Raw genomic sequence first — 23656 nt, 5'->3', positions numbered from 1 at the left:
AGCCGTCCGGACCAGGATCACGTTTTTGGATTGCAGCATTCCGAGAGAAGGGTTCATTGATTACTGTGTACTAATTTGGGCCAGAGATGTTGGTTCTGTCAGAAGTGTGGTGCTGATTGTTGTGCAGATGGACCAAAGCATTTAAACATTTTCCAAAAGTTAATATTTCTGTCACGGTGAGCTGGTCAGTTGAAGTTTTTTATGATAAAACTTGTGAGCAGTTAACAGGAAGGATGAAGTGAAGTGAGAATTTTAAAGTGGGAAAACTGCTGACAGAAATTTAAAAAAGCTTGCAAAAAATTTTCTTCTGCTGCACAAGAAAATGACAATTCAATTAAATTCAAGTTTATTTCTATAGCGCCAAATCATGACAAGTGCCCTCTCAAGGCACTTCACATAGTAAACATTCCAATTCAGGTCAGTTCATTAAGCCAATCAGAATTTTTTTTTTCCTATATAAGGAACCCAGCAAATTGCATCAAGTCACTGACTGTAATAAAGAGAAAATGTAGCTGTAGTGATAACTGGGAAATGGTGCATAAGAGGACGATGAACCACGCTCCGTTTCCCAATCACTACAGCTACATTTTCTCTTTATTATCTCTAAGATAGTCGACTCAAATCTACATAATTTAATCAGAATCTAACTCTCTACAGACTCTTGGTTATAAAAAGTTATTTTTAGCCCTAAAGAAGTTCCAATCCTTTTTTTTTTCTTTTCAGATTGTTTGATGAATAAAATGCTAAACTGTCAGCTGGCCCAGTCAGAAGAAACTAATGACTTGTTCCTCCATCCCGATGACTCAACAACTGCAAACTGCTCTCGTTGTCTTTCAGGAAACAAGCCGAGGGAGTCGTGTGGGAAGACGTGTCAAGGAGACAGGGCTGACGAGTGGATGGGGGTCAGCCTGGCTCGTCAGGACAAAGTTAATGGAAAAATCCTGGTGAGTCCACGGACACAGAACCAAAGTTCCCTCCACAGTTTATTTAACCACATTTGCTCATAAAAACAGACCAAATGAAACCAGCATCATCGTTACAAATGTCTCCCCATGAACCACGCTTTTAAAACCACAGCTGGTCCCGACATCACCCCCTGAGCTCTCCAGTCTTACAAGCTTTGCCTGGCACAAGTAGGAACGAAAACAAAGAGTGTAAAACGAGAGAACTTAGTGACTTTTTGCATATGTAAAGCTGGAAGAACAGAAGCCATGTGGAAATGGTCTTGTGTTTACATATTTCTGTAATACCTTCTCCTCGTGTGATGAGCTGCAAGAGTCAGCAAATCAGAAGATTGTTTCTGCCAATAAGAGAGAGAGAGAACATAGTTTTAAAGGAGACATGCAATGCAGAACTCACCTTATGCATCCTTTTGTTCTGCCAAATGTTAAAAAATCTATTCATCCATTTTCTGTCAGTGTTGTGTTTTAGGAACTATGTGCCAAAAACAAGCAGTTTCAAAAGCCCCCTTTTGTGATGTCACAAATGAGGAAACTAGAATGCAAGAGAGAGCTGCTGCTGGAAAAGCAGCAACTCTATTACGAGCTACTCCCGGATATTGGAGCTTCATCTTATCGCAGCACGAGCAGGGCAGGGGTGATCGTGACCAGCTCCAGCTTGAAATCTTAAAGTGACAAAGCCATGAAATGGCTAATTCTGGAAAGTACTGAAAATGTCATGGGCAAAACCACTGAAATTACTTCATGCAAGAGGGATTTGTTGCAAAAAACTAAATGAACATGTTTGTTATTGACAATGGAACTATTGAAACAAAAAAAAGTCATAATATGTCCCCTTTAAAGTCAAAGAGGTGCTGGGTGACATTTGGCAGAGTTTGTTTATAGGCTTTAGCTCAACTGAGGTGATCCCATTTATGGGCAGCCACCCCGTCTCCTGTGGTGGGCGAGTGGTGAGCTGGGCTTTATGGGGACGTGTTTTTTTTTTGTTTGTTTCTAAGTGACATGCTCCTACAGGTGAATGTTTGATTTAAATGTCAGAGAGAATTCCTCCCTCAGATGATGTCCAGATCTTTGTATTCTGTCCTCCATTTCTTCTTTTCAGTGGGATTTTCTTTGAGGGAATGTGCCGGCTTCCGACCCTTTTGCATTACCTGTCAATCAGCTTGTCTAAAATCGGAGTGATTCCTGGAGTTGTCAGCCCTGGGGATGTGGGCGTTCGGTTGCATAACATCACACTTTTAGCTGCACACTCTTTGGCCGTTCTGATGAGGTCACAATAAAACAGGAGTTTTCTCTGTGAAGCCACGTGTTGCTGTGCCTCCGCGTGCTGAAGAAAGACGGCTGCCAGGCAGATGTGTGCAACCGTGATTTCATAAGTGCGTTCAGTGAATGCTTTGTTTGTGAACTCCTCAAAGCTAAGAAAGTGCAGGCTAACTTGAACTGTGCAAGCACGATAACTCCAACCTCTCTCCCAGAGAGTTATCTGATGCCAGCAATCTGCTGAGGTCTCATTTTCTGTCTGTGTATTGTATTCTGCTGTGATTATGTGTGTGTGTGTGTGCGTGTGTGTGTGTGTGTGGGGGGGGGGGGGGGGGGGGCTAAGTGGACTTCGTCTGCACAGAGGCATCCAGAGCTGTCCCCCAGAGCCACAGGAGCTCCACCGCCAGTCCCCCAGGGGGTGGGGGGATTATTACCATATTAACACATTCACATGGTTTGTTTTGCACTAACTTCAGACTCTAGACTGTATTATCCTGTTTGGTTATCGATTTGTGGAATTTCTCATTTTGGAAGAGCAACAGCACAATATTGTTGTAGAGCTTCATACGTCAGTTTAAGAAACTCTCCCTCTTTGGGAAGAAGGATGCTCAAGTGGGAGTTTGTTTTTTGTCTTTTGATCTAGTTTTGCTCAGCTCCTTTCTGGGATGTTTGAACTTCTGGTTCCTCCAGTTGGTTGTTTCAGGAGCAGTTTTGTCTTTTGAAAACCGAAAAATCTTTAAAACACAAACGTTGATGTGAAAATGTTGGCAAACACAGACCTCAGACTGCATCAGAGATGTTCACACCACAGACCAGGGCCGTTACAGTATGGTCAGGGGGTTATGGACGAGTTTTAATCCTCCCTCTCTCATTGACGATCATTTGACAGCCACAGAGACGGACTGACTCCAGCTCAGCGAGGAGGAAATCTTCAGCGTGGTTGGGGGAAGGCTTGCGTACGGTCTGATGTGTTCGTGCTTACCGAATGAGTTCTGGTTTTCTCTTGCAGGCCTGTGCTCACCGCTGGAAAAACGTCTACTATGAATCAGAGCACATCCTTCCACATGGATACTGCTCCATCATCTCCCCGACACTTCAGGGCAGCACTAAACCGCTCATCCCTTGTTATGAAGGTACAGTAGAAGCAAGAGCACCTTTGGATGGTGGTGGCTGGTGAAATCAATTCTTCAATTAATCAATCAATCAATCAATCAATCAACCAAACAACCAATCAATCAATCAATCGATTGATTAATATGTTGTGTTTTGGTGCTGGTCCAAGATGGGATGCTGGCCATGCATGCTAATCCAGCTTCCCATCACTAGCATTCCATACTGGAATAGCATCGTATGCTGGACCAGCCTACCAGCACCAAAATACAACATATACTGGTAACCAGCTATGCTGGTCTACGCTGGTTTGTGTCTCAGTTAATCATCTGCTTAAACCATGCACACCTCAAAGCGTGCACTGTTTTGAACATTATAATCACTTAAAATGAGAGGAAAGAAACACATTTTACTGAAACATTTACAGGTATGACAGTGAGTCAGAGTGTTTACATGTGCATCTAAGTCAATCCAGCCTTTTCCATGTATGATAGAAAACTGAACCCTCACATGAAGTTCGTTCCATTTCGGTGCAGTAGGTGGCGACGTGCACCCCTTTGTGTCTGTATTTTTCCAGTTAGTTTATTGCAACGCAGTCTAGTAAACAAACACTGGCGAAGTGAAGCAGACAAAGTGAAAATGGGAAACAATGGCCGAAGAAATAGATAACAGTGCAGCACAGCTTGTTTGGTATTTAATGTACCGTTTGGTGGTGTTGCACAAGTTACTTTGTGGCAGTGATATTATCAGAAGCCCACGGAAGTGAGCCGTGGTCTTGACATGCTACCGACATGAACTCGACTGAGCCGTTTACATGCAGATGCAATCGATTTCCTACCACATTATCTGGGTGCTATCCAGCACCTACTAGCATGCTAGCTAGCTGTTTCCTGTAGCATGGATGCTAGTAGCCAGCACTCCAGATGCTTTAAATTCAGTGATGCTGATTTGCCAAAAATGATCCAGTTCTCCCTAGCAACTGAACACGATTGGTGGTTTACTGCACTTCAGATGGAGCTTTTCCCAATGCCCCAGGTATAATTTAAATAAGTCTGTTGGAGGAAAATTGCTGTTTCATGAGACACAACTGGTGAAACGGATGTGGAAAAATGAACGTTATTTTTAAGAATTGTTTTCCTTTATGTCAGGAAGGGTGACACCATAACGTCCCTTATGGATAAGGCGCCTCTGCTTGTTCCTATAAAACCTCTTAGTCACAATCATCAAACTACACTTCATGCCCTTTTGTATAGAAATTATTATCCACTACTAATGTTCATAAAGATTGTTTTTATTTCCTTATTTACTGAGTGATCTCATGGATTAATCTGAGTCCAGAATCTCAGATTTGAGCCAGTTTTCAGATCTGTTTATCACTAAAGGTTTCATCTTTGAGCGTTATCTCAAACACCAGGAGGAGTTCTGGGCTGTAAGTGGTGTCCTGGCAGGAGCAGCGGCGAAGCCTTGAAGCTTGATCCATCTTCCAGTCCAACGTAACTTCTGTGTTTTGAAACGCTTTACCACAAAGGTGCAACAACAGCCCGTTTGAACGAGCGATGATTTAGGCTGGATTTCTCAGAAATGAGGTTTATTTGAGGCAACATGTCGTAGTAAATCAAACCTCTTCCTCCTACATGTTTTCTATTACATAAAAAATGAATGTACTGAGAAATATTTTTTACTCCTGCATGCTTAGTCTATAATTTGACATGGAGCCATTTGTCAGAGGCTGTTATATGGACTTTAATTGTGCTCCCAGGTCAGCATTAGACTTCCTTTGCTGCCTCTTGTTGCTACTTTCTGCATGTGACCCTATTTACAGCACGTTTTACTCAAATCCAAGCTCATCATTTATGTAACCTAAGCACACGCCTCTTATTCTTGGTCGTTTTGGTAAAAAAAACAGTGTTGTACCCCTTCCTTCAGTCTGCCTTGTGCCCCTGGATTCCTCCTGGATGGGACCGGCTCTTTCACTAGCTCCATATGGAATGCAGGAAAAACTCCGGTTAATGCTGGCTTAAGCACACAGTGAAATAATTTGCGGTTTGTTTTTTCTTGCAGACTATAAGCAGAAGTATGGGGAAGAGCACGGCTCGTGCCAAGCTGGGATAGCGGGAGTTTTCACAGAGGTCAGTAACAGCGCTTGTTCGTCTTCACAACACATCTAATCCCTCGTTTCTTTGAATCTTCAATAGAGATTGTTCGTTCAAGTCTTTATGCTGCTGCCTGGAAACCTTGGAAACTTCATCAGTCAGTTCTCTTTGTGGTAAATGAAAGTGCTGAAGGAGTTTATTTTTTGTGCTTTCATTTACTTTGTTATGCTCACCGGTTCATTTTCTTGCATTAGTCTGTTTCATGTGCTTTGCATAAAATGGATTTTCCCCTTCATGCATACAAATATGGACATAATTTCATCATGTTAGAAAAGCAGTTTGCTAATTGTATGAGCCACTTAGGTTGGCTCTTGTACACCGTTTCACATCCTACGGATCGCCTTCGCTGTGCAAATCAGTTCTTTTATTTTCTAAACGTTAAGCCCGGGCCAAACTAAACAGCCTTTGCTGTTTTCAGAGAGGTAAGGACAGCATTTCACTGTGGTGTTGTTCTTCTTCTTTTCACTCAATTTTAAAATAATACTAACTCCCTAAAAGGAACACCAACATACTTTTATGCTCAACCTCCACTATCATATAGTTAGCTGGCAAGTAGTGAGATCGAGCTGGATCACATAAATGTAAGAAAATATTGATACGAGGGCTGGGCGATACGGCCTTAAAACGAAATCTCCGATTTTATATTTTTTAATTTGTTTCACGATTTTTTTCCGGTTCTCTCTCCCCCTCAATAATGAAGAATAGCAATAAGCACAAATGGAGGGCACTTAAAGCCAATTTTGTCTTTTATTTAATCACAAGCAAGACAAATGTAACCCTCATTTCTGAGATGAATAATGAATGAACGAACACCCTCTTGGAATAAAAGTGCCACGCTCCACGTCCATCGCAGCAAACCTAAACCGGTTCCAAACAACGGATGACTTCATTCCTTTCTCACTGGTGGCCATAGAGTCGCTTGCTGTTGCGGTTTTGTGTGCGTGCTTGTGACGTTGTTGTTGTGGTTATTTGAAACTAATGCTACGGAAGATCCGGGGGGGCCAAAATGGCGCTATTACATAAAAATCCGATTAACTTTTTTTTTTATCGCCCGCAACAAAAAATTAGATTTAATTCATTAAATCGATTTATCGCCCAGGCCTAATTGATACACTGAAAGATTTAATCCAAATTTAAAAGCAGTGTTCAGGTACATATATATATATATATATATATATATATATATATATATATATATATATATATATATATATATATATATATATATATATATATATATATATATATATACATATATATATATATATATATATATATATATACATATATATGTGTATCCCAAGATTTTTTCCACATGTATATATACATGTATGTGTGTATATACATATTTGTGTGTGTATATATTTATGTGTGTGTGTGTGTGTGTGTGTGTGTGTGTGTGTGTGTGTGTGTATTTATTTATTTTTAATTTTCCCCAGTAAATTTAAGAATTATACTAATATCGGAGAAGTAAATTACTTTTTAAATAGCTGGATTATCAAATAACAGATTGATTGTCAAACTTCTACATGGATATGTATCAGACAAACCAAAATCATCTGAGAAAATAAGAAAAAGAACATTTGTGCAAAAATGTGGCAATAACTTTTTAAGCATGTGTGTTTTTCCAAATGGTTTCTGCAGAGAACTCCTCTGATGGCGCTATGAAACAGCTTGTAATGTGAGGTCACCAGCAGGACATGCAGCAATCTGAGATGATGAAGGAGAGAGTAGAGCTGAGTCTCCTGTCAGGATGGGGGAGTTCTGTGTGGAAAGGGAATCCAGCTGACCCAGAGCGAGTCCAGCTGAACGAGAGGGAAAGGACAGAGATCCGATTAGGTGTCAGGGACAGGAAGTGGCTAAATATAAACTGTTAACTTTCAGAATAAAACCATGCTAATCAAACACAGGGGTTGAATCTCATCAGCAGAGAGTGTATTTGTTTATGTCGTCCATTCTGGTAATTGAAATAAAACATTTCTTTTCAAATTTTGATTTTGGAGAACAAAAGTAGTCACTATACTATCTTTGCACTGTTCCCTTCTCAAAAAGCTTCATTTTATTTTATTTTTTTTACCAGAAATTACTTCTAATGCATAACTAATGCTCCAGATTATCTTTAAATTTCAAATTATAGTGGATGGTTGGATATGTCTGAGAAGCGTAGTGACATGTTGCTCCTCTAAATTTATGCTTAGAGTCTTTTTTACGCAATGCACTTCCAGAATGCGTCGAGCTCAGCAGTTTAAACTGAGCCAGTCAGGAAGTCAAACAAGAAAGCAGCATAACACACCTGAAAACTTGAAAAGTAAAAGTCGCACGCAGCTTTTTAACTGGTAAAAACAAAGTACATCATTACCTGTGAAACCTCCACAGCAGAGGTGAACAGAACAGAAAACTTGCCACAGACCTTTTTGGATGCATGCTGCCATCTTTCTCCTTGCATTCTTTGTGAACTGCTGAAATCACGTGTGGTCTCCAGTGATTTTGTGACCTTCTGGTCCTGTGGAACGCTTTCGCTGGCGTTTCGCATCTGTGACGCTCCCATTGGGAAAGGATGTGTTACTGAGTTTGTGGGTAAAATGTGTTTATTACGTTAAGCGCTGCTTGTGCATTTGGTGGAAAAGCCCGATTAGAAATGAAATGTTGAATTTATTCACCCAAGTTAGGTCATCTGGTTCCATCAAACCTAGTTGCTTAAATGCAAAGATATACTGTTAAACATTGTTATATGTTAAAAATAAATGTATACTTTACATTTAAGCAGCTAGGTTTAGCTAAACCCATTTACAAAATTTGGTTAAGTAAATTCAAGATTTTATTTTTTAGAGTGTAGTTAGCAGAGGCATTTTGTATAATTAGCTGAATGATATCTTTCCACAGTTGTTTAAAATGTCAAATGATGTGGAAAATCAAACTCTCCAAATGGGGTTTATACCAGAGGCCACCAAAACGCTGCTGATTATCCTCTGTTAAGTGTTAGCTTATGTTTCGGTCTGCAGATACGCTTTGGTTCATGTGACCTCTGCAGGACTTTTTAACTTTTTGCTGATGCTTCTACACACTGCTGTGATTTTCACGCATCACATCCTTTCATGCATTTAAAAAAAATCCATTTGTTGTCTAAAGCATGTTTGGCATTCAGTCAGTAAAGCTGCAGCTGTAGACAAAAACGTGGGGAAACCATTTGTTTCCAGTGCATTAGCGTCAGGATGCAATCCTGGTGTTAGGCACGAGTGCCTTGCTCTGCAAATGTCCTTTTCACGTCTCAGATTTCAGTGATGCTCGATTTAGACACAAGTCTAAATTAGGATGCATACACGTGTGTTTGCAGAGGACTATTGAGTTCATTGTTTGGGTTAGTTTTAATAAAAAGCGAAGATTTTGATCTTGCAAAATTTGTTCCTTTTTTAGACTTTTTAAAAATCCATTCACATTATCATTATTTAGATTTTTTTATTCCTCATGCCTGGTTCATAGTAACTTTTTATACTTTAGTAATGATCGGTCACTGATTAATCCAACATCTCTCGCTCGATGACTGCTGGAGATAGACACCTGCTTTCTGTGATCCTACTGAGGAAACGTGCTTAAGATGAGTGAGTGAGTGAGTGAGTGAGTGAGTGAGTGAGTGACTTTCAGGTAAATTGAAAGTTCTCTAGAAAATGGTTTCAAATGATCTGCTAGCATGACCTGGCTTCCACAACGACCACTGCCTTTGAAAACATCAAGCTACCTGTTTTTTCCACCGATCAGGAATGCCAGAGTTGATCTGTTAAAGCGTTTGAACTCCACCCCCCTCCTTGAACTAAAGAATGTGAGGAATTGAAAGCAAAGACATCCAACTGTTAAGGCTGTATCCTCGTCTGAACCTTGCTCCACACGCCGGGTGGTGCCCAGATGTTTGACGCCACTGCACGGGGAAGGCGTCCTGCTGTGTAAGGTCCTGACTGTGTTGGTTAGTTTGTTTGTGTGGAAGAAGAAATGGAGGTGAATCCATACCCCAACCCTCCCCCACAGTGGAACTAATTGGGATAACGAACAACCTCTCAGTGTGTGAAATCAAAGACAGCATCCTTACTGCTCCTCTTTTGTTCTTTGTGGGAATATTACGACTTTCCCTTTTGATTTGGACTGCTTCCGTTAGGCCTCGTGGATGTGTGGTTAGGAGCATATTGCACCAATCGGTCTGTCTTAAAGAGAACGTTCACTAGTACACGTATAATAATTGCTATGTTTCAAATGTGATTTGTCACTCAGAGTTTCATAAGCAGGCTGAACATGAAAATATTCTTATAATCTCTGTTTCCTGCATTAGCCTCAGAAAGAAAACAGTCAGGGAAATACTCGCGTCAGAAAAAGCCATACAGATCTATGTCACACTGTAAATTTGCATTAATGGACTTGCCCATCTTGGCTCACGACCAGGCTGTGTTAATTTTGCAGCCTGGAGAGAGCAGGGTATGTCTTGGCTAGTAGAAGCTAACCATTAGCATTAGCAGTTCCACGACACGACTCCTCTAGGCTTGTGTTATTTTTGCAAGTAACACGACAACAGTGCCGAGTGAGTGGAGGCAGTGGAAGAATTACGTTGCTGTTAGCCAATCAGATGTTAAATGTCCAAATATCATGGATAATGATGAATAAGACTCCAAACCCTGCCGTTTTCTGCTCATTACTAACTTCTACTTCCTGAAACAGGAGCGCCAGAGCTTATTTTCCTCAGAGGACAACTTGCGTTCGTTCATAGAGACGACAGCAGATGTTGAAATACCGAGCACAGGTGCTCTTTAAGACTATTGGCATGTTCCTTCTCAGGAGCTGGTGGTGATGGGGGCTCCCGGATCATACTACTGGACTGGAACAGTCAAGGTTTACAATCTAACGACTGACACCTTATACAATCTAAACAAAGACACCATCGACTCTCACAGATACAGCTACCTTGGTGAGATCTGCTGCACTTTTGAGATATTAAACAATGCTGGAGAATTTTTATTCTGTAGCTAGTTGGATTTTTCTGATTGTAGTATAAATATTATTTTTGCTTCCGCAGGCTACGCTGTGACTGCTGGTCATTTCTCCTCTCCTGATATGATAGACATAGCTGCTGGAGCACCTCAGCACAACGGCGTTGGAAAAGTAAGAGTTTCTTCTCTTTTTCACTCATGCATGGCTGTTGAGTTCAAATCCTCTCGTGTTGCCTTCTAAAGTGATTTTGTTTCTCTCCTGGACAGGTTTACATTTTCAAACTTGATGGTGCATCTTTGGTGAGGAGTTTTCAAGCCTCAGGGAAAATGGTACAAACTCAGATGTCGTCTCATTGTTCTAAAGATTGGATTCACTTTTACTTTACTTTAATAAAACAATGCTAAACAATTAAATAAATGAATGAAAGTCTTGTTTGAAAGGAAGCTCAACACAAAGATCTAACCTTCTAAAAATCATCTTTTATGAATTATTGTATGACGTTGTGTTATTTTTGTTGACTTATTCTGCTCCCTTACACCAGAAACCAAATAAACATTTAGTTGTTAGAAATCCTGTTGCTGGTCCTTGAGATCCACTGCAGACACGCTGCTCTTATTGTTTTGTTGTTAGAACTGCACTGTTTATGTCTATTCAGGCAGCAACAGACTTAAAGAAGCGGCACACTCGCCACAGACCAAAACCAGGGAGGGTAGCTAATGCTTTTAAAGGGAAGTCACTTTATGCTGATAGAGATTTAAACGTAGAAAGAAATCCATAAAAGTGTGATTAGTGTGAATGTATTGCTGAGGAACTGTCTGTGATCTGACCCAATGCTCTGTGGCTCGACTTGGTTCCAGATGGGCTCTTACTTTGGCTCCTCATTGTGTGCAGTTGATCTGAACCAGGACGGCCTGTCAGACCTGCTGGTGGGGGCACCCATGCACAGCCAGCTCCGGGACGAGGGCCAGGTTTCTGTGTACATCAGCAAGGGCAATGTGAGTTGGACATGAGTGGAAAAGGAATGTGACACCTATAACCAGCAGACTGATTTCACTTCCTCAAATACGCACATACATTAGTAACGTTTCAATCCATGTCTAACCAAGCAACAGCAAGGATAAAGCAGTAAATTATTCAGCAGTGTTGTTTAATTTGATACTTTTACCTGTAAATTTATAACGTTTGATTAAAATAAGTGGATCTTTGAGTTTTACAATGAAAAACTTGATCTATATCTTTTTTTTTTTTTTTTTTTTTTTTTGCAGGGGGTGATGGAGGAGGATGCAGTTTTGACTGGTGACAATGCTTTCAATGCGCACTTTGGAGAGTGCTTGGCTGCCATTGGAGACATTGATGACGATGGTTATCAAGGTTTGTATAAAAACTTAAAAGTCTCAGAGAATGTATAGTTTTTACTTCATCTTTTGTTTTTAGATCACAAATTAAAAAAAGCTAATATATCAATTAAAATTATTCATTTTTTTTTATATGTGCAAATTTAAATATACCTTGAATTATCCAGCAGGATATAGTCAACAAAATGGAAAAGACAAGATCTAATAGGAGGCGTTTTTCTTGCTGTAGGAAGTAGGAAGCTACTTTTTTTTAAATACTCAATTCAAAAGGTCCAACCCCCTTTTAGCCATACCTCCAGGATACAGGAACACAGAATGCTTGTTCCTGAGGGTTCAGTTTTACATTTTCAACCTATTGTTGGCAAGTTTTCTGCAATAATTCCTGCATAACTGCACGTCTATAACCATATAACAGTTTAGCTTGACAGCTAATATGTTTATGTTTATTTATTTGGCAGACGCTTTTATCCAAAGCGACTTACAATTTATAACCTATAGAGCATGTTGTGATCTGTGGGGGAAACCGGAGTACCCGGAGGAAACCCACGCATGCATGGGGAGAACACGCAACTCCACGCAGAAAGGCCGCAGCCGAGTTTCGAACCTGCAACCTTTGTGCTGCGAGGCAACAGTGCTAACAACTGCACCACCATGCAGCCAATAATATAGCCTAGTGAGACATTTTTATGGTGAAAAATTAGGGTGTTTTCAGCTTTCGTGGTTTATTCCTAGCTTCAAAATAACAGCAGCTCAGCGCCACCAACAATCTGGGAAGAACTCCATAAAAAACAGGTTAAAACTTCTAGAATCTGCCCCGAACCCCCTTCCACTCCCTCTTTCCTCTCAAGCGGCTTCCGACACACATAGTGCTAAGGCAAAAAACCAACCGACAGCTCTGCCAGCTGACAAAGGACAGCCTGCGCTCACAGACAACAGGTCCGTCACTTACCAGGTTTCCCATCAAGAATACAGCAAGACTCTGAACAGAACATGTGAAACAACACCTTAAATTAAAATTGCAAACAAACAACAGCACTTTCAGTTCGTTACATTAGACAGTCAAGGTTAGCTTCCTGTTCAGCTGCTCCAAGCTGATAATGCACAATTTGTACACAAAGAGGGGTAAGTGTAGAGAGGGGAGGGAAGGTCAGAGGGCAGTTTTATGGACGGATCAGGATCCAGTCATTAAGAATGGGACGTTCACAATGATTGGATGAGGGTTTTCCAGGATTTTTAGTTTCAGAGCTGATTAAAATGATTCTTTTTTTTTTTTTTTTGCTAAAACATTTAATTATTTGGTTGCCATTGGTATGTGAAGAGTATTTTAAACAAAAAGATGAGAAAACTTTAATCTGCACCACCAAGGCCAGATAAAGTAAGTTCCAGCATTTATTTTCCCCACATGGAGCAACAAAGAGAGCTCCACTGGTTGACATTATCCTTAGGTGTGTCAAAGCTTGTCTTTTTCCCCCTGCAGTATAGAGTGAATTGGCACTCATATATACAGGAGCAGCGTAGGCACAAACCAAATTATCCTCACACTTAGAGACTTATGATTATCCTGTCTGTTTTCCTGGCACTTCCACGGTGTGGATCTGAAGGCGCAACTTGGCGTCCGTCTCATGCTCCTGTCCCGTTTTCATCTCCGTGTAAGATTCACATGAGTCACATGAGTTTTTTGGTCACTAACAATGCTTAATTATCGTATTACAAGTCTTTTCTTTTTTTTGAGAGCTTATTTCCTAAGCACTGGCCAGTTGAAAGTGAACAGAAGGTTAATGAAGGCTATTTCTACACATTCATACACGTTTGTGCGCCAGCTTTTCACTGGAACATTTTTTCTCCTTATTTGTCTCTTCAGACGTGGCCATAGGAGCACCTAAAGAGGACGACTATGGAGGAGCTGTCTATATCTATCACGGAGATGCAACAGGGATTACCAGAAAATACTCCATGGTAAGAAAATAAAATATTATTTTATCTGACATGATGCAGTAAAAACATGCAATCAAATTTCCAATTTGTTCTGCATTACTTTTTGTATTTTATTATGGTTTGAAATTGTCTTTTTGTTTGTTTACCTTTGAATTTACCTCGGTACTGAGGTGACCATTACTGAGGTGACCAGTTCAGGCTGTGCTCCAACCACCTTTAAATACACCGTGGGAAAATCCATCTTCTTAGTCCAATTACCAACCCATTCCCAAAAATTGTTTTATGCAACTGACAAACTTTTCTGAGAAAAAAATTACATCTCCAATAAGTTTTAGTTTAATTTTAAGCAATGCCACCTAATAACACTTTTATGGGTTCCAAATCACCTTCTTCTGTTGGGACTTTTATCTCAGCTTGACCAGTGTCTAAAACAAACTACAATCATCCAAATGATAACTGACAGAAAGGAGTTTCTCAGGTTCTGTAGTCCACTTATGTGAGGAGTTCCTCAAGGTTCTTTTCTAGGCACACTCCAATTCTCACAATGCTGCTTTTAGGTTTCATATTTAGAAACTACCAAAATCCAGTTCCACTGATTAGCTGATTTATTTCTCATACATGTAAAAACTAATCCTTCAAGTCTTCATTTAATGTCAAGAAATGAAAAAAATTCCATGTTTTTCTTTTATATCTTTAAAAATGTTACTGTACACGTGATGGCATTCTGCTGCTCCATGTGCTTTATGCTATTTGTTATAATTTATCAGCTTTTTCTCCATTCTTCACCCATTTTTGTTTATAAGGGTAAGTGTTGTTTGTGAATTATTTAACTGTTTTCCAGTCTTTGTTATTCATAAAATGCTATATGGCAAATAAAACGGTCACAGACAAAGTGACAGGTGATGATTTATCTTTGGGATGATTTGGACTTGCAGAGCTTGTGAACAAGTCCTAAGTAACCAGAAAATGTTCCTCAAACTAAATATTTTCACTTTTAACCACTGCACACAGCAATTCCCCCTCCCTTCTGTAACTTAGGCCACTGGTCCATTCTGCAAACCACTCTGTCAATTTTAGTGTCTCAGTAGTAACGGGGGAATGGACACACCACTCTTCAGGCTGTCCTCGGGGAAAGACGTTTGGGACGTGTTGTCTTTTCCAGTAGTTATGAGTCACACCCTGGTTTTCATCTCACAAAACAAGCATCAAAATTGTAGCAGGTGATCAAACTACCTCATCTGAGAGCCGTCAGTAAACAAATTAATCAGGCCGGATTCCTTCCAAATTTCTAAAAACAATAACTCAAATAAGCCAAACTAACAACATGGGAAAACTAAATAAAGTTGTTTATTTTTTCACTCTTGTTGTTTTCAATTTTTTTTTTCTGAAAGTTTAAGGTTACAAGCGTTTGAACTTAAAAAATAAAAAAAGCATATTGGAAAAACAAATCATGCACAGCTCTGTCTGTTTTGGCTCACATATCCATATTTAGTTACCTAAAGGCTGGTACCATTTGTTCCAGAAACTGGCTGGGCGCAGTGTAAGCCCTGGTCTGCAGATGTTTGGCCAGTCCATCTCTGGGAATGTGGACATGGATGGAAATGGATACGCAGGTACAACATGATTCTACCAGGTTCTCTTTAACCGTGAAATCAACTTAAACACGTGTTTAAAAGGCATAAATCTGTTTTTACACCGTTATGGTTGTTGCCTCTTATTCTCAGTCACAAGCAGACACTCGTGACAGAAGCATGTTGTTTACTGCATTCCACAGCTGAAAGTCAAGCTGAGGCTGCACGATGGTTAAAGACCTCTGAGCATTGTTTTGGATCTGCAGGTGTAAAGACTGCTGACTGCAGACTTTGCATTCGTGTCATATCTGCTTTATGGTTTTCCAAATCAATCATGTCTTTGCTGCAGATGTCACAATCGGAGCTTTCATGGCAGACAGTGTGGTGCTGCTTAGGTGAGAGTGATGCTGAAGCTTTACTTTTTACTTATTTTAACTCCACGGTGGTTTAAATGATCAGTTTTGTCCAACACTGTGTTTCTGACTGGAATTATGTGGTTTCAGGTCCCGACCTATCATTACAGTGGATGTCTCCATCTTCTTACCCGTCTCCATCAATATATCCGTGCCACAGTGCCACGAGGGCCACCCGAACCTGAACTGCTTCAACGTCACCGTCTGCATGCTCTTCAGGGGAAGACAGCTGCCTGGACAAATCGGTGAGACAGGCTCAAGTCATGTTTGACAAGCTCTGGGTCTGTTGTTCCCTTTTGGGCTTTTTAATGTTTTTCAAAGATTGAGATGAATAGATCATTTGTGCTTTTAAGTTTACACATAAAGTAGGAGAAAAAAAAAGAAAGAAAACTCGAGAGCAGCTGGCATGGTTTCAACCTTGAATAAAAGACTGCACTGGGGAAAAAAAAGTTTGTTTTTTTTACATTTTATATTTTTTTGATCGATAGGTGGATTGATGTTGTGTCTGCAGTGATGTGGGCATTGTACCGGTCTGTTGGGAAGAGAGAGCTGAGCCGGAAGCTGTAGCTCTTGATTAACTATTGGATCTACATTCCCACCCCCTCACCTATGGACACGAACTTTGGGTAGTGACTGAAAGATTGAGATTGCGGATACAAGCAGCCGAAATGAGCTTTCTCCACAGGGTGGCTGGGCTCTCCCTTACAGATTGGGTAAGAAGCTTGGTCATCCAGGAGGGGTTTGAAATAGATCATCCGCTGCTCCTCCACATCAAGAGGAGCCAGTTGAGGTGGCTAGGACATCTGGTTAAGACCCCTCCCTGGTGAGGTATTCCCAGCACACCAAACTGGGAGGAGACCCAGGACACCCTGGAGGGACAATGTATCTCAGCTGACCAGGGAACACCTTGGGATTCCCCCAGAGGAGCTGGTCCAACTGGTTGGGAAGAGGAAAGTCTGGGCCTCCCTGACAAAACTGCATAAATGTTGGCTAGCTGGTTGGCTGATCAGTTGGTTGGTTGGTTGGCTGGCTGACTAGTTGTTTGGTCGGTTGGTATGTTGGCTGACTGGTTAATTGGTTGGTTGGCAGGCCGGCTTACTGGTTAGCTGGTTGGTTAGTTGGTTGGCTGGCTGACTGATTGCTTGGTTAGTTGGTTTGTTGATTTTGATGCATTTTGCTCTGACTTTTATTTAAGTTAAAGTCTAACAAAAACAAAGCAAAGGCATTGAAAAATGACTTTCAGATAGATGCAGGCCTACTTCTGTGGTTATTAAAGAAACAACAACCAAGAAATCTCCTTCAAATAAAAAAGTTGTGATCCAGTAAAAACCAGTAAGTGGAAGTAGACATGATATCATTTCAGTATTTAAGCCTATCTTTGGTCTTTCTGATCAATAGATTGCACAAAGAAAACTTGTGGATGTTAAATATCCTAAATATATATTTTATGGGGGCTGCGCAGTGGTGCAGTGGTTAGAGCTGTTGCCTTGCAGCAAGAAGGTCCTGGGTTCAATTCCCAGCCTGGGATCTTTCTGCATGGAGTTTGCATGTTCTCCCTGTGCATGCGCGGGTTCTTTCCGAGTATTCCGGCTTCCTCCCACAGTCCAAAAACATGACTGTTAGGTTAATTGGTCTGTCTAAATTGTCCTTAGGTGTGAGTGTGAGTGTGTGTGTGTGTGTGTGTGCATGATTGTTTGTCCTGTGTGTCTCTGTGTTGCCCTGCGATGGACTGGCTCTCTGTCCAGGGTGTACCCCGCCTGATTGCCCATTGACCGTTGGAGATAGGCACCCCCCCCACCCCCACATCCCCCCCACCCCCACCCCCGCGACCCTACATGGACAAGCGGGTTCAGACAATGGATGGATGGACATATTTTTTTGTCTTTAACCGCGTCTTTCTCCCAGTAAACATGCAAATTAGAAGTTTCCAGATGAGAAAAGCGCCTTGGATCATGATAAGCAACCGAACCCATTTTTGTCATAATGTGGTTTTTTATGATGTGAAACACAAACAAAAAATTCTGAGAAATGTCATCAACACGGTCAGTCTGACTTACTCGTCTGAGTTGGCTAACGTGTTGGTGTGGTTTCAGCGAGCCCTGTTCTAGAGTTTGGGTGTGGTCAGTCCACCCCCACCCCCCAGGGGAACAGGAGCCCTGTTGTTACATAATGATTATGTCCTGGTCTGTAGGAATAAAGCCTCTCTGTGTAGCCGTCTGGCCATCGCCATGGAAATTGAAGCACCATGTGTTTGGTGACTTAATGAAACCTTCCTTCACCTCCTCTGGAATGAGCTCATGGCGTTTGCTCAGTGGGACAACAGAAACAGTGGTCCAAACTGGGTGTGTTGACCACCCCTCCCACTGCTCTACCAGTATGACACCCTCTACAGGAAATCACCTCAGAAAGAGGCTGATTCTTTAAGAGAAACAGACTTTAAACAGCCAGAAGCCTTTAAATGTTGTCCCTCGTTGCAAACAGCTGCACATCAAACCTAATTCATTGTTAATCCTAATTTTAGTTCAGCTTTAACCATAAAAGTATCACCACAAATGTTTTTGTTTGGCTGAACTTCACGTCCTTCCCTGCCTCGTTAATGAAGGATTGTTTACTACAGCAGCAAACTCTGGGAAATGTCATTAAACCCACCGAAACCTTCCCTCCCGCAATGTTTTAATAAGCGTTTACCAGAAGACCAAACTGCATAAAGCGCTGCTCAGGGTTGTAACCGTGTTTCCGTCTCTTCCCAGAGCTGCTGTACAACCTGACTGCTGATGTGGATAAGCGGCACAAGAGCCAGCCGCCCAGGATTTACTTCACTCAGGTTGGATCTCAGATCAGCCAGATGAGCCAGCAGCTGAACCTGGACATCAACAGAGAGGCGTGCCGGCGTTACACTGCCTACGTTAAGGTAAGAGTGGCTTGTGCAGTTCCTCAGCTGGCTGTGTTTGTGACAGGTCACCCGAGCCCTCATTCATGTGCGCAGCTGATGTCTACTCAGCTCCCACCCCTACAGCAACTAGAGATATTTGCTCGTGAGGCCTGTTTCACTTCTGAATTTATTCATTTTTGACTTTACTTCGAGCAATTCAGTCCGTTTACCCAGAAGAACAAGAGAAATTTGTAAATAACAAAAGGAAGAGGAGCTATTTTGTTGCTTATTAGAGTTCATTGAGGGGTCGAAGGCCTCAGTTCAGCAGAAATTCCATGGGAAGCTTTTTGTGTCACCATGTTGGTTTAGGTTTAAGTTAACCTTCTGGAGTGTGATGGTCCCTGAAACCCTGCTGCTCAAATGTGCGCCTGCAAAAACAGGAAACAGACTCTCCTGTGTCACTGCATAGTCCCCTCATTGTGTTCTCTCTATGATTTAGTCTTGTGTTCCACGTCGAGGCTCCTCATCCCGAGGGTACCAGCCATGCTGCGCTGCTTTATTACGGAGGCCCACAGCAGGCCTGTAAATTTCACTGGTGTTATTAGTGATGCTCTTCAGGCTGTTTCACTGTGGGAGGCAGAGCTACCAGCTGAGGGAGGCTGTCGTTGCTGTGCTCTGCTCTCGTTATTCATCTAAGTTGTAAGTCATACAGCTCACACACGTGAAAGAGGAGTATCAGTTATCATTTCTTTCAAATCTGACATCATAGAGGAGGAGATTTAGAAATTTAAACAGCCACAGCTCCGGTGTCGGTACAAGATCTGCTCGGGTGCAAGATCGGCTCGGGGTCCTTCGACTGCCGATGACGTCAAAGTACGGCAAACCCACTCGGACAAAATACACTACACATCTATATTGTTGGAAAGAATTTTGCCGTTTCGTTATTAAAATAATGTTTCTTGAGACGTGAGTTTGTGTTTATAATGGTATTTGTAAAATAAAACACTATATTGTATTCATGATGTTGAACTCTTTGAGCACATCCCTTGAAGGATCATAGGTATTAGCAACACCTGTGAAATTGTATTCGCAGGAAAGAAGTGTGTCCCATTTATTGAAGTATTTTGTGTTTAGTTTTTGACGTCTTGTCCATGCGTGGTTCAGGTACGCTCATAGCTGCTGGCCAAAACTCTGGAGTTAAAAGTTTTCTGGCTTTACTAAAATATCTGTCTGTACTTATTTGATTGATGGTAGTTTTACTTTCTATTAGACTCCAAATGTAATCATTTGGCACGTTTCTAATTCATAATTTGTAATAATGTAATCGTTGATATTAGCATTAGCAGTCCTATGGGTTTTTCCACGTATATTAGCATTGTGCTAACCACTCACTGCCAAATTGCAGCCTTTGCGATTAGAAAATCTCCTTTTGTCACATCGCAATTTAATTGCACATGCAGTTAATCGTTCAGCCCTAATATACATGCAACTCTATGCTAAAAGTGTATTTTCAAAGAGGTAATGATGGATTTCTTTGTAAAAGTTGTCCATCTTTCCAACAGAAAAATTTGCCTGGACCAACGTAACGTTATAACAACGTAACGTGATAACAATGTAACGTGATTATGTAATTCCGTAAGGTTCATGTTCAGCCAATCAACTACTTTGACGTCATCGGCAGTCGACGGACACCGAGCCGATCTTGCACCCGAGCAGATCTTGCCTCCCGCTTCATCTCCTCTTCTGGAAGAAGCTGAAAGCCACGTCTCATACTGCACACACAAATAGCTTTGTAGCGCTAACAGAAAAGTTATCTTTTTGACATGGTCCTGCTCAGACACACCTGATTCCAACTGCTGAATTATCTCCTTGGTCCTCATTGGGTTCTGCAGAAACGGCTAATCACTCGCTTTAGTCAAATCTGTAGTGCTTAAGCACGGGGACATCTAAAACCATCAAAGAACTGGTGCTAGCGATCGTTGCTAACACTAGAACAGGCTAACAATAGCCCGATGTAGCATAGGGTTGGCTACGCCAACCACTTAGCTCCAAAACACAAACGATAAATCCCTTTTCATTCCCTCCCTGCTCTTCCTCAGTTAGCTTGACGTTTACAGAATAACATTAATTAAATTTAGGTTGAGTTAGCGTTCAAGCTATGTTGGTGTGCTAAGCTGACTGAGAAGTATCTGCGTCATCCTGTAGTGCATGCTGGGGACTGGGATGCACTTTTGTTTGTTGCTTCTTCGTGTGGAAATGCTCGAGTCTCACGTAGATGATTAGTTTTGCTGTAGAGCCCAGGGGAGGGACTATGGGTGTCTACTTTTTTCATAGAACAGGGTCAGATAGTCAAATCTAAGCATTTTTATATAAATTCAAAATCTCTAACCTATGTAATCCAGCTTTAAAGCAGAAACCTTGACGTCTGTGGGTGGCCTAGTGGAATATCTCTCAGCTTGAAGATGTTTGGCTGAGAGATACTTCTGTGTAAAGCCCCCAGGTCATGTATTGGTGCTTGAGCGAGCCCTCTTTAGCAGCTTGTTTGCTTGGTTTCAGTGCAAAAGTTGCTAGATGAATATAAACAGTGATGCTGGTAATGAAAGGCAGAGCTGCCAACAGTCTGAACACATCTCTGGAGGTGCAGGTAGGCAGATTTTATTACCTCTGCACAGAGCCAGGCTAACTGCTTCCTTCTGCTGTCAGTCTTGGTGCTAAATGTCCTCTGGCACCTGCGTGATATGCAGACAGGAGGGTTTTGATCTTCTCTTGAGAAAAAAAGCAAATAAAGTTATCCTCAGGCATGTGGGAATATTCCAGTCATGCTGTGTAAATATTTAAGTTTGCAGATGAAAAATACCTTCTGGAGCGAGGCATGAAGTGCAGCACGATCGCTACTGTAGATTAGCTTTTGCTAAATACGACCACAGATTCCAGCTGCTCAGAAGGAAAACAGAAGCAAATTACCAGGCAGAAATGCAAAGGTGTGGTACTCAAATTACAGACTCAACAGACTGTTTACAGGCTGATTGACCTTAAATGTGCATGAACATGCCAAAGATTAAGCTAGCATGGCAACAGTCAAATGTTATAGATATATATTTTTTTGGTATTTGTGTTAATCTGAAGCAATCATAGATAATCCAGTGTCACTTTGAAAGATGGTTTAGTCTACTCGACCGACCTCATCGTCTGCCTCCTCCGTGCGTCTGACTCTGCCCACATGAGCCAGTCCTGTCATTCCGCTGGAGAGTTATGCTAATGGAAACCAGCTGCTGGCCGGACTGCATCCTCAAGGAAGAGGGGAGGGAAACTCTGCACCCCAGCCTGAACTATTCTCAAAACAAAACATACTAGAGGGTCTCAGCAGGGCGCTGTGCTGCCGTTGTGTCCACCGTAAGCGCCGCTGATGGAAAAGTCTCATGTCAGGGTTGGTTGCTTTAGTGCTGATATATGAGGGATGGTGAAAGCGGTACACAGGCTATTCTGAGCCGCTGTCATGTTTATATTAACTGTGACCATCAGTCCACCCTTTGTTGATTTTATAAGTTAAACTCTTTTAAAGGATCTCTGTCAAATGAATTATAAACTGTGCCGAAAACGTTCATAGCATGAAGTAAACATGTGAAAATAATCCCCATGTGACACATTTTCTGGAGCTACAGGATAAAGCAAGTTGTTATGGGAAAACATAAATAAAGGCAGCTTGTTGAAGGTTAAATGTAACTGCTATCGTCGTGTTTGCAGTACTGTGCACACACACGGCTGATATGCGCAATTTTTTTCTGCTTGAAATCAAGAAAAAAGCTGAACCTGTTGCTCAGTAGACGAACAAGTCCTGAGAGAACTGATGCGTAATGAGAGTTTGTCAGAGAGGGAAGAAGCTAAAAGTTTAACGAGGGAGTAACTCCTTCTAAAAATGCACAATTTCTTTGATTTAATCCTGATTTTTCTGTCTTTGACCTAGAAGCATACCAGCCTTCCAGATGGTCCACGTTTGGTCATTTTTTTGGCTAATTTTAATCTCCTTGTTGACTTTCACTTGAGTCGTATTGAGGGAGGGAAAGCAGCCCTGCTTGTCTGGTGAGTGATGAGATGTTCTGATGACCAGAGGAGCCGTGCATACGACTGAAAATACTCATTTACTGAGAGAAACAAGGAAATTGAGCAGGAATTATTAGGTTTGATTTCTTGTGGTAATTGTGTGCTTGTTATTAGCTTCAGGAAAAGTTCTTTGTAGTAAAATAGCTTGAATATTTGTGCTATGACTCATGGGAACATGGAAACCTCAGCTATGGAAGTTTATTATAACAAGGCTTACTTATGAAGTAGCTAACTGACTTTTTACACAGGTATTTCTACCCCAGAGCCACAAATCTGTTCCTGACAGTCCGACACAGCGGGTACGTTGGGTGCAAGAAAATACAAGAAACAAAAAGATGCTTCATTTCAATGTAAACTTGTTTTATGTGAGGTAGGAGAATGGCAAATAGAGGCTGGGAAACAAAGCAATTGGTATAACACAAAGTTGTATGTATAAAAAAAACATGCAAAAGCTAATGTCTGAATGAATCTACATAAATCTGAGCTGAAACAGAAACAGTGGATTAACAGTGCCATGATTTGGCTGGGCTTACAGGCACAGTGACCAAAACTAATCCGGTTCCTTGTGTTTGTTTTTTACGCCATCTTGATCCATTCTTATTTGTTATGTTGAGTTTTGTAGGTACTTGTGTACATTTTTAAGCTTTTGCAAGAGCAAAATCCTAAAATAGCTCATGATACACATTTTAATTGGACAATTTCTTTTGTTTTTGACCATTCTGCGGCAGATTTATGTTCTGGAAAACCATTCTATATCCCGACTCAGTTTCTTCAAATCTGTCAGATAATTGACTTCACAATTGATTCTAACAGGACGTAATGTTCTGTGGTTTCAAACCAGACCCCAAATTACCAGCCACCCCCCACCATGCTTACTGGTTGTACGACATGGACAAACATCATATTCTCTGTTCAAGACAATGTTTCAGGAGTCGTTTTGTTTCTTCAGATGCATT

General features: G+C 41.3%; 1 protein-coding gene across 1 annotated transcript in view; it reads left to right on the top strand.

Annotated features, from left to right (window-relative positions):
* The window catches only part of itga9 (integrin, alpha 9), a 62316-nt gene that overhangs the window by 1515 nt on the left and 37145 nt on the right, over positions 1-23656 (top strand). The window contains exons 3-15 of the mRNA XM_015944486.3: positions 838-944; positions 3229-3352; positions 5391-5458; positions 10301-10430; positions 10539-10624; positions 10720-10782; positions 11311-11448; positions 11719-11824; positions 13670-13764; positions 15266-15356; positions 15664-15709; positions 15818-15972; positions 18478-18638. Of these exons, the coding sequence (XP_015799972.3) occupies positions 838-944; positions 3229-3352; positions 5391-5458; positions 10301-10430; positions 10539-10624; positions 10720-10782; positions 11311-11448; positions 11719-11824; positions 13670-13764; positions 15266-15356; positions 15664-15709; positions 15818-15972; positions 18478-18638 (1370 nt within the window). The remainder of the gene's footprint in view (positions 1-837; positions 945-3228; positions 3353-5390; positions 5459-10300; positions 10431-10538; positions 10625-10719; positions 10783-11310; positions 11449-11718; positions 11825-13669; positions 13765-15265; positions 15357-15663; positions 15710-15817; positions 15973-18477; positions 18639-23656) is intronic.

The sequence above is a fragment of the Nothobranchius furzeri genome, chromosome 12 (assembly GCF_043380555.1).
Source record: "Nothobranchius furzeri strain GRZ-AD chromosome 12, NfurGRZ-RIMD1, whole genome shotgun sequence".
Classification (NCBI taxonomy): Eukaryota; Metazoa; Chordata; class Actinopteri; order Cyprinodontiformes; family Nothobranchiidae; genus Nothobranchius; species Nothobranchius furzeri.
This window is presented reverse-complemented; position numbering and strand designations above follow the sequence as displayed.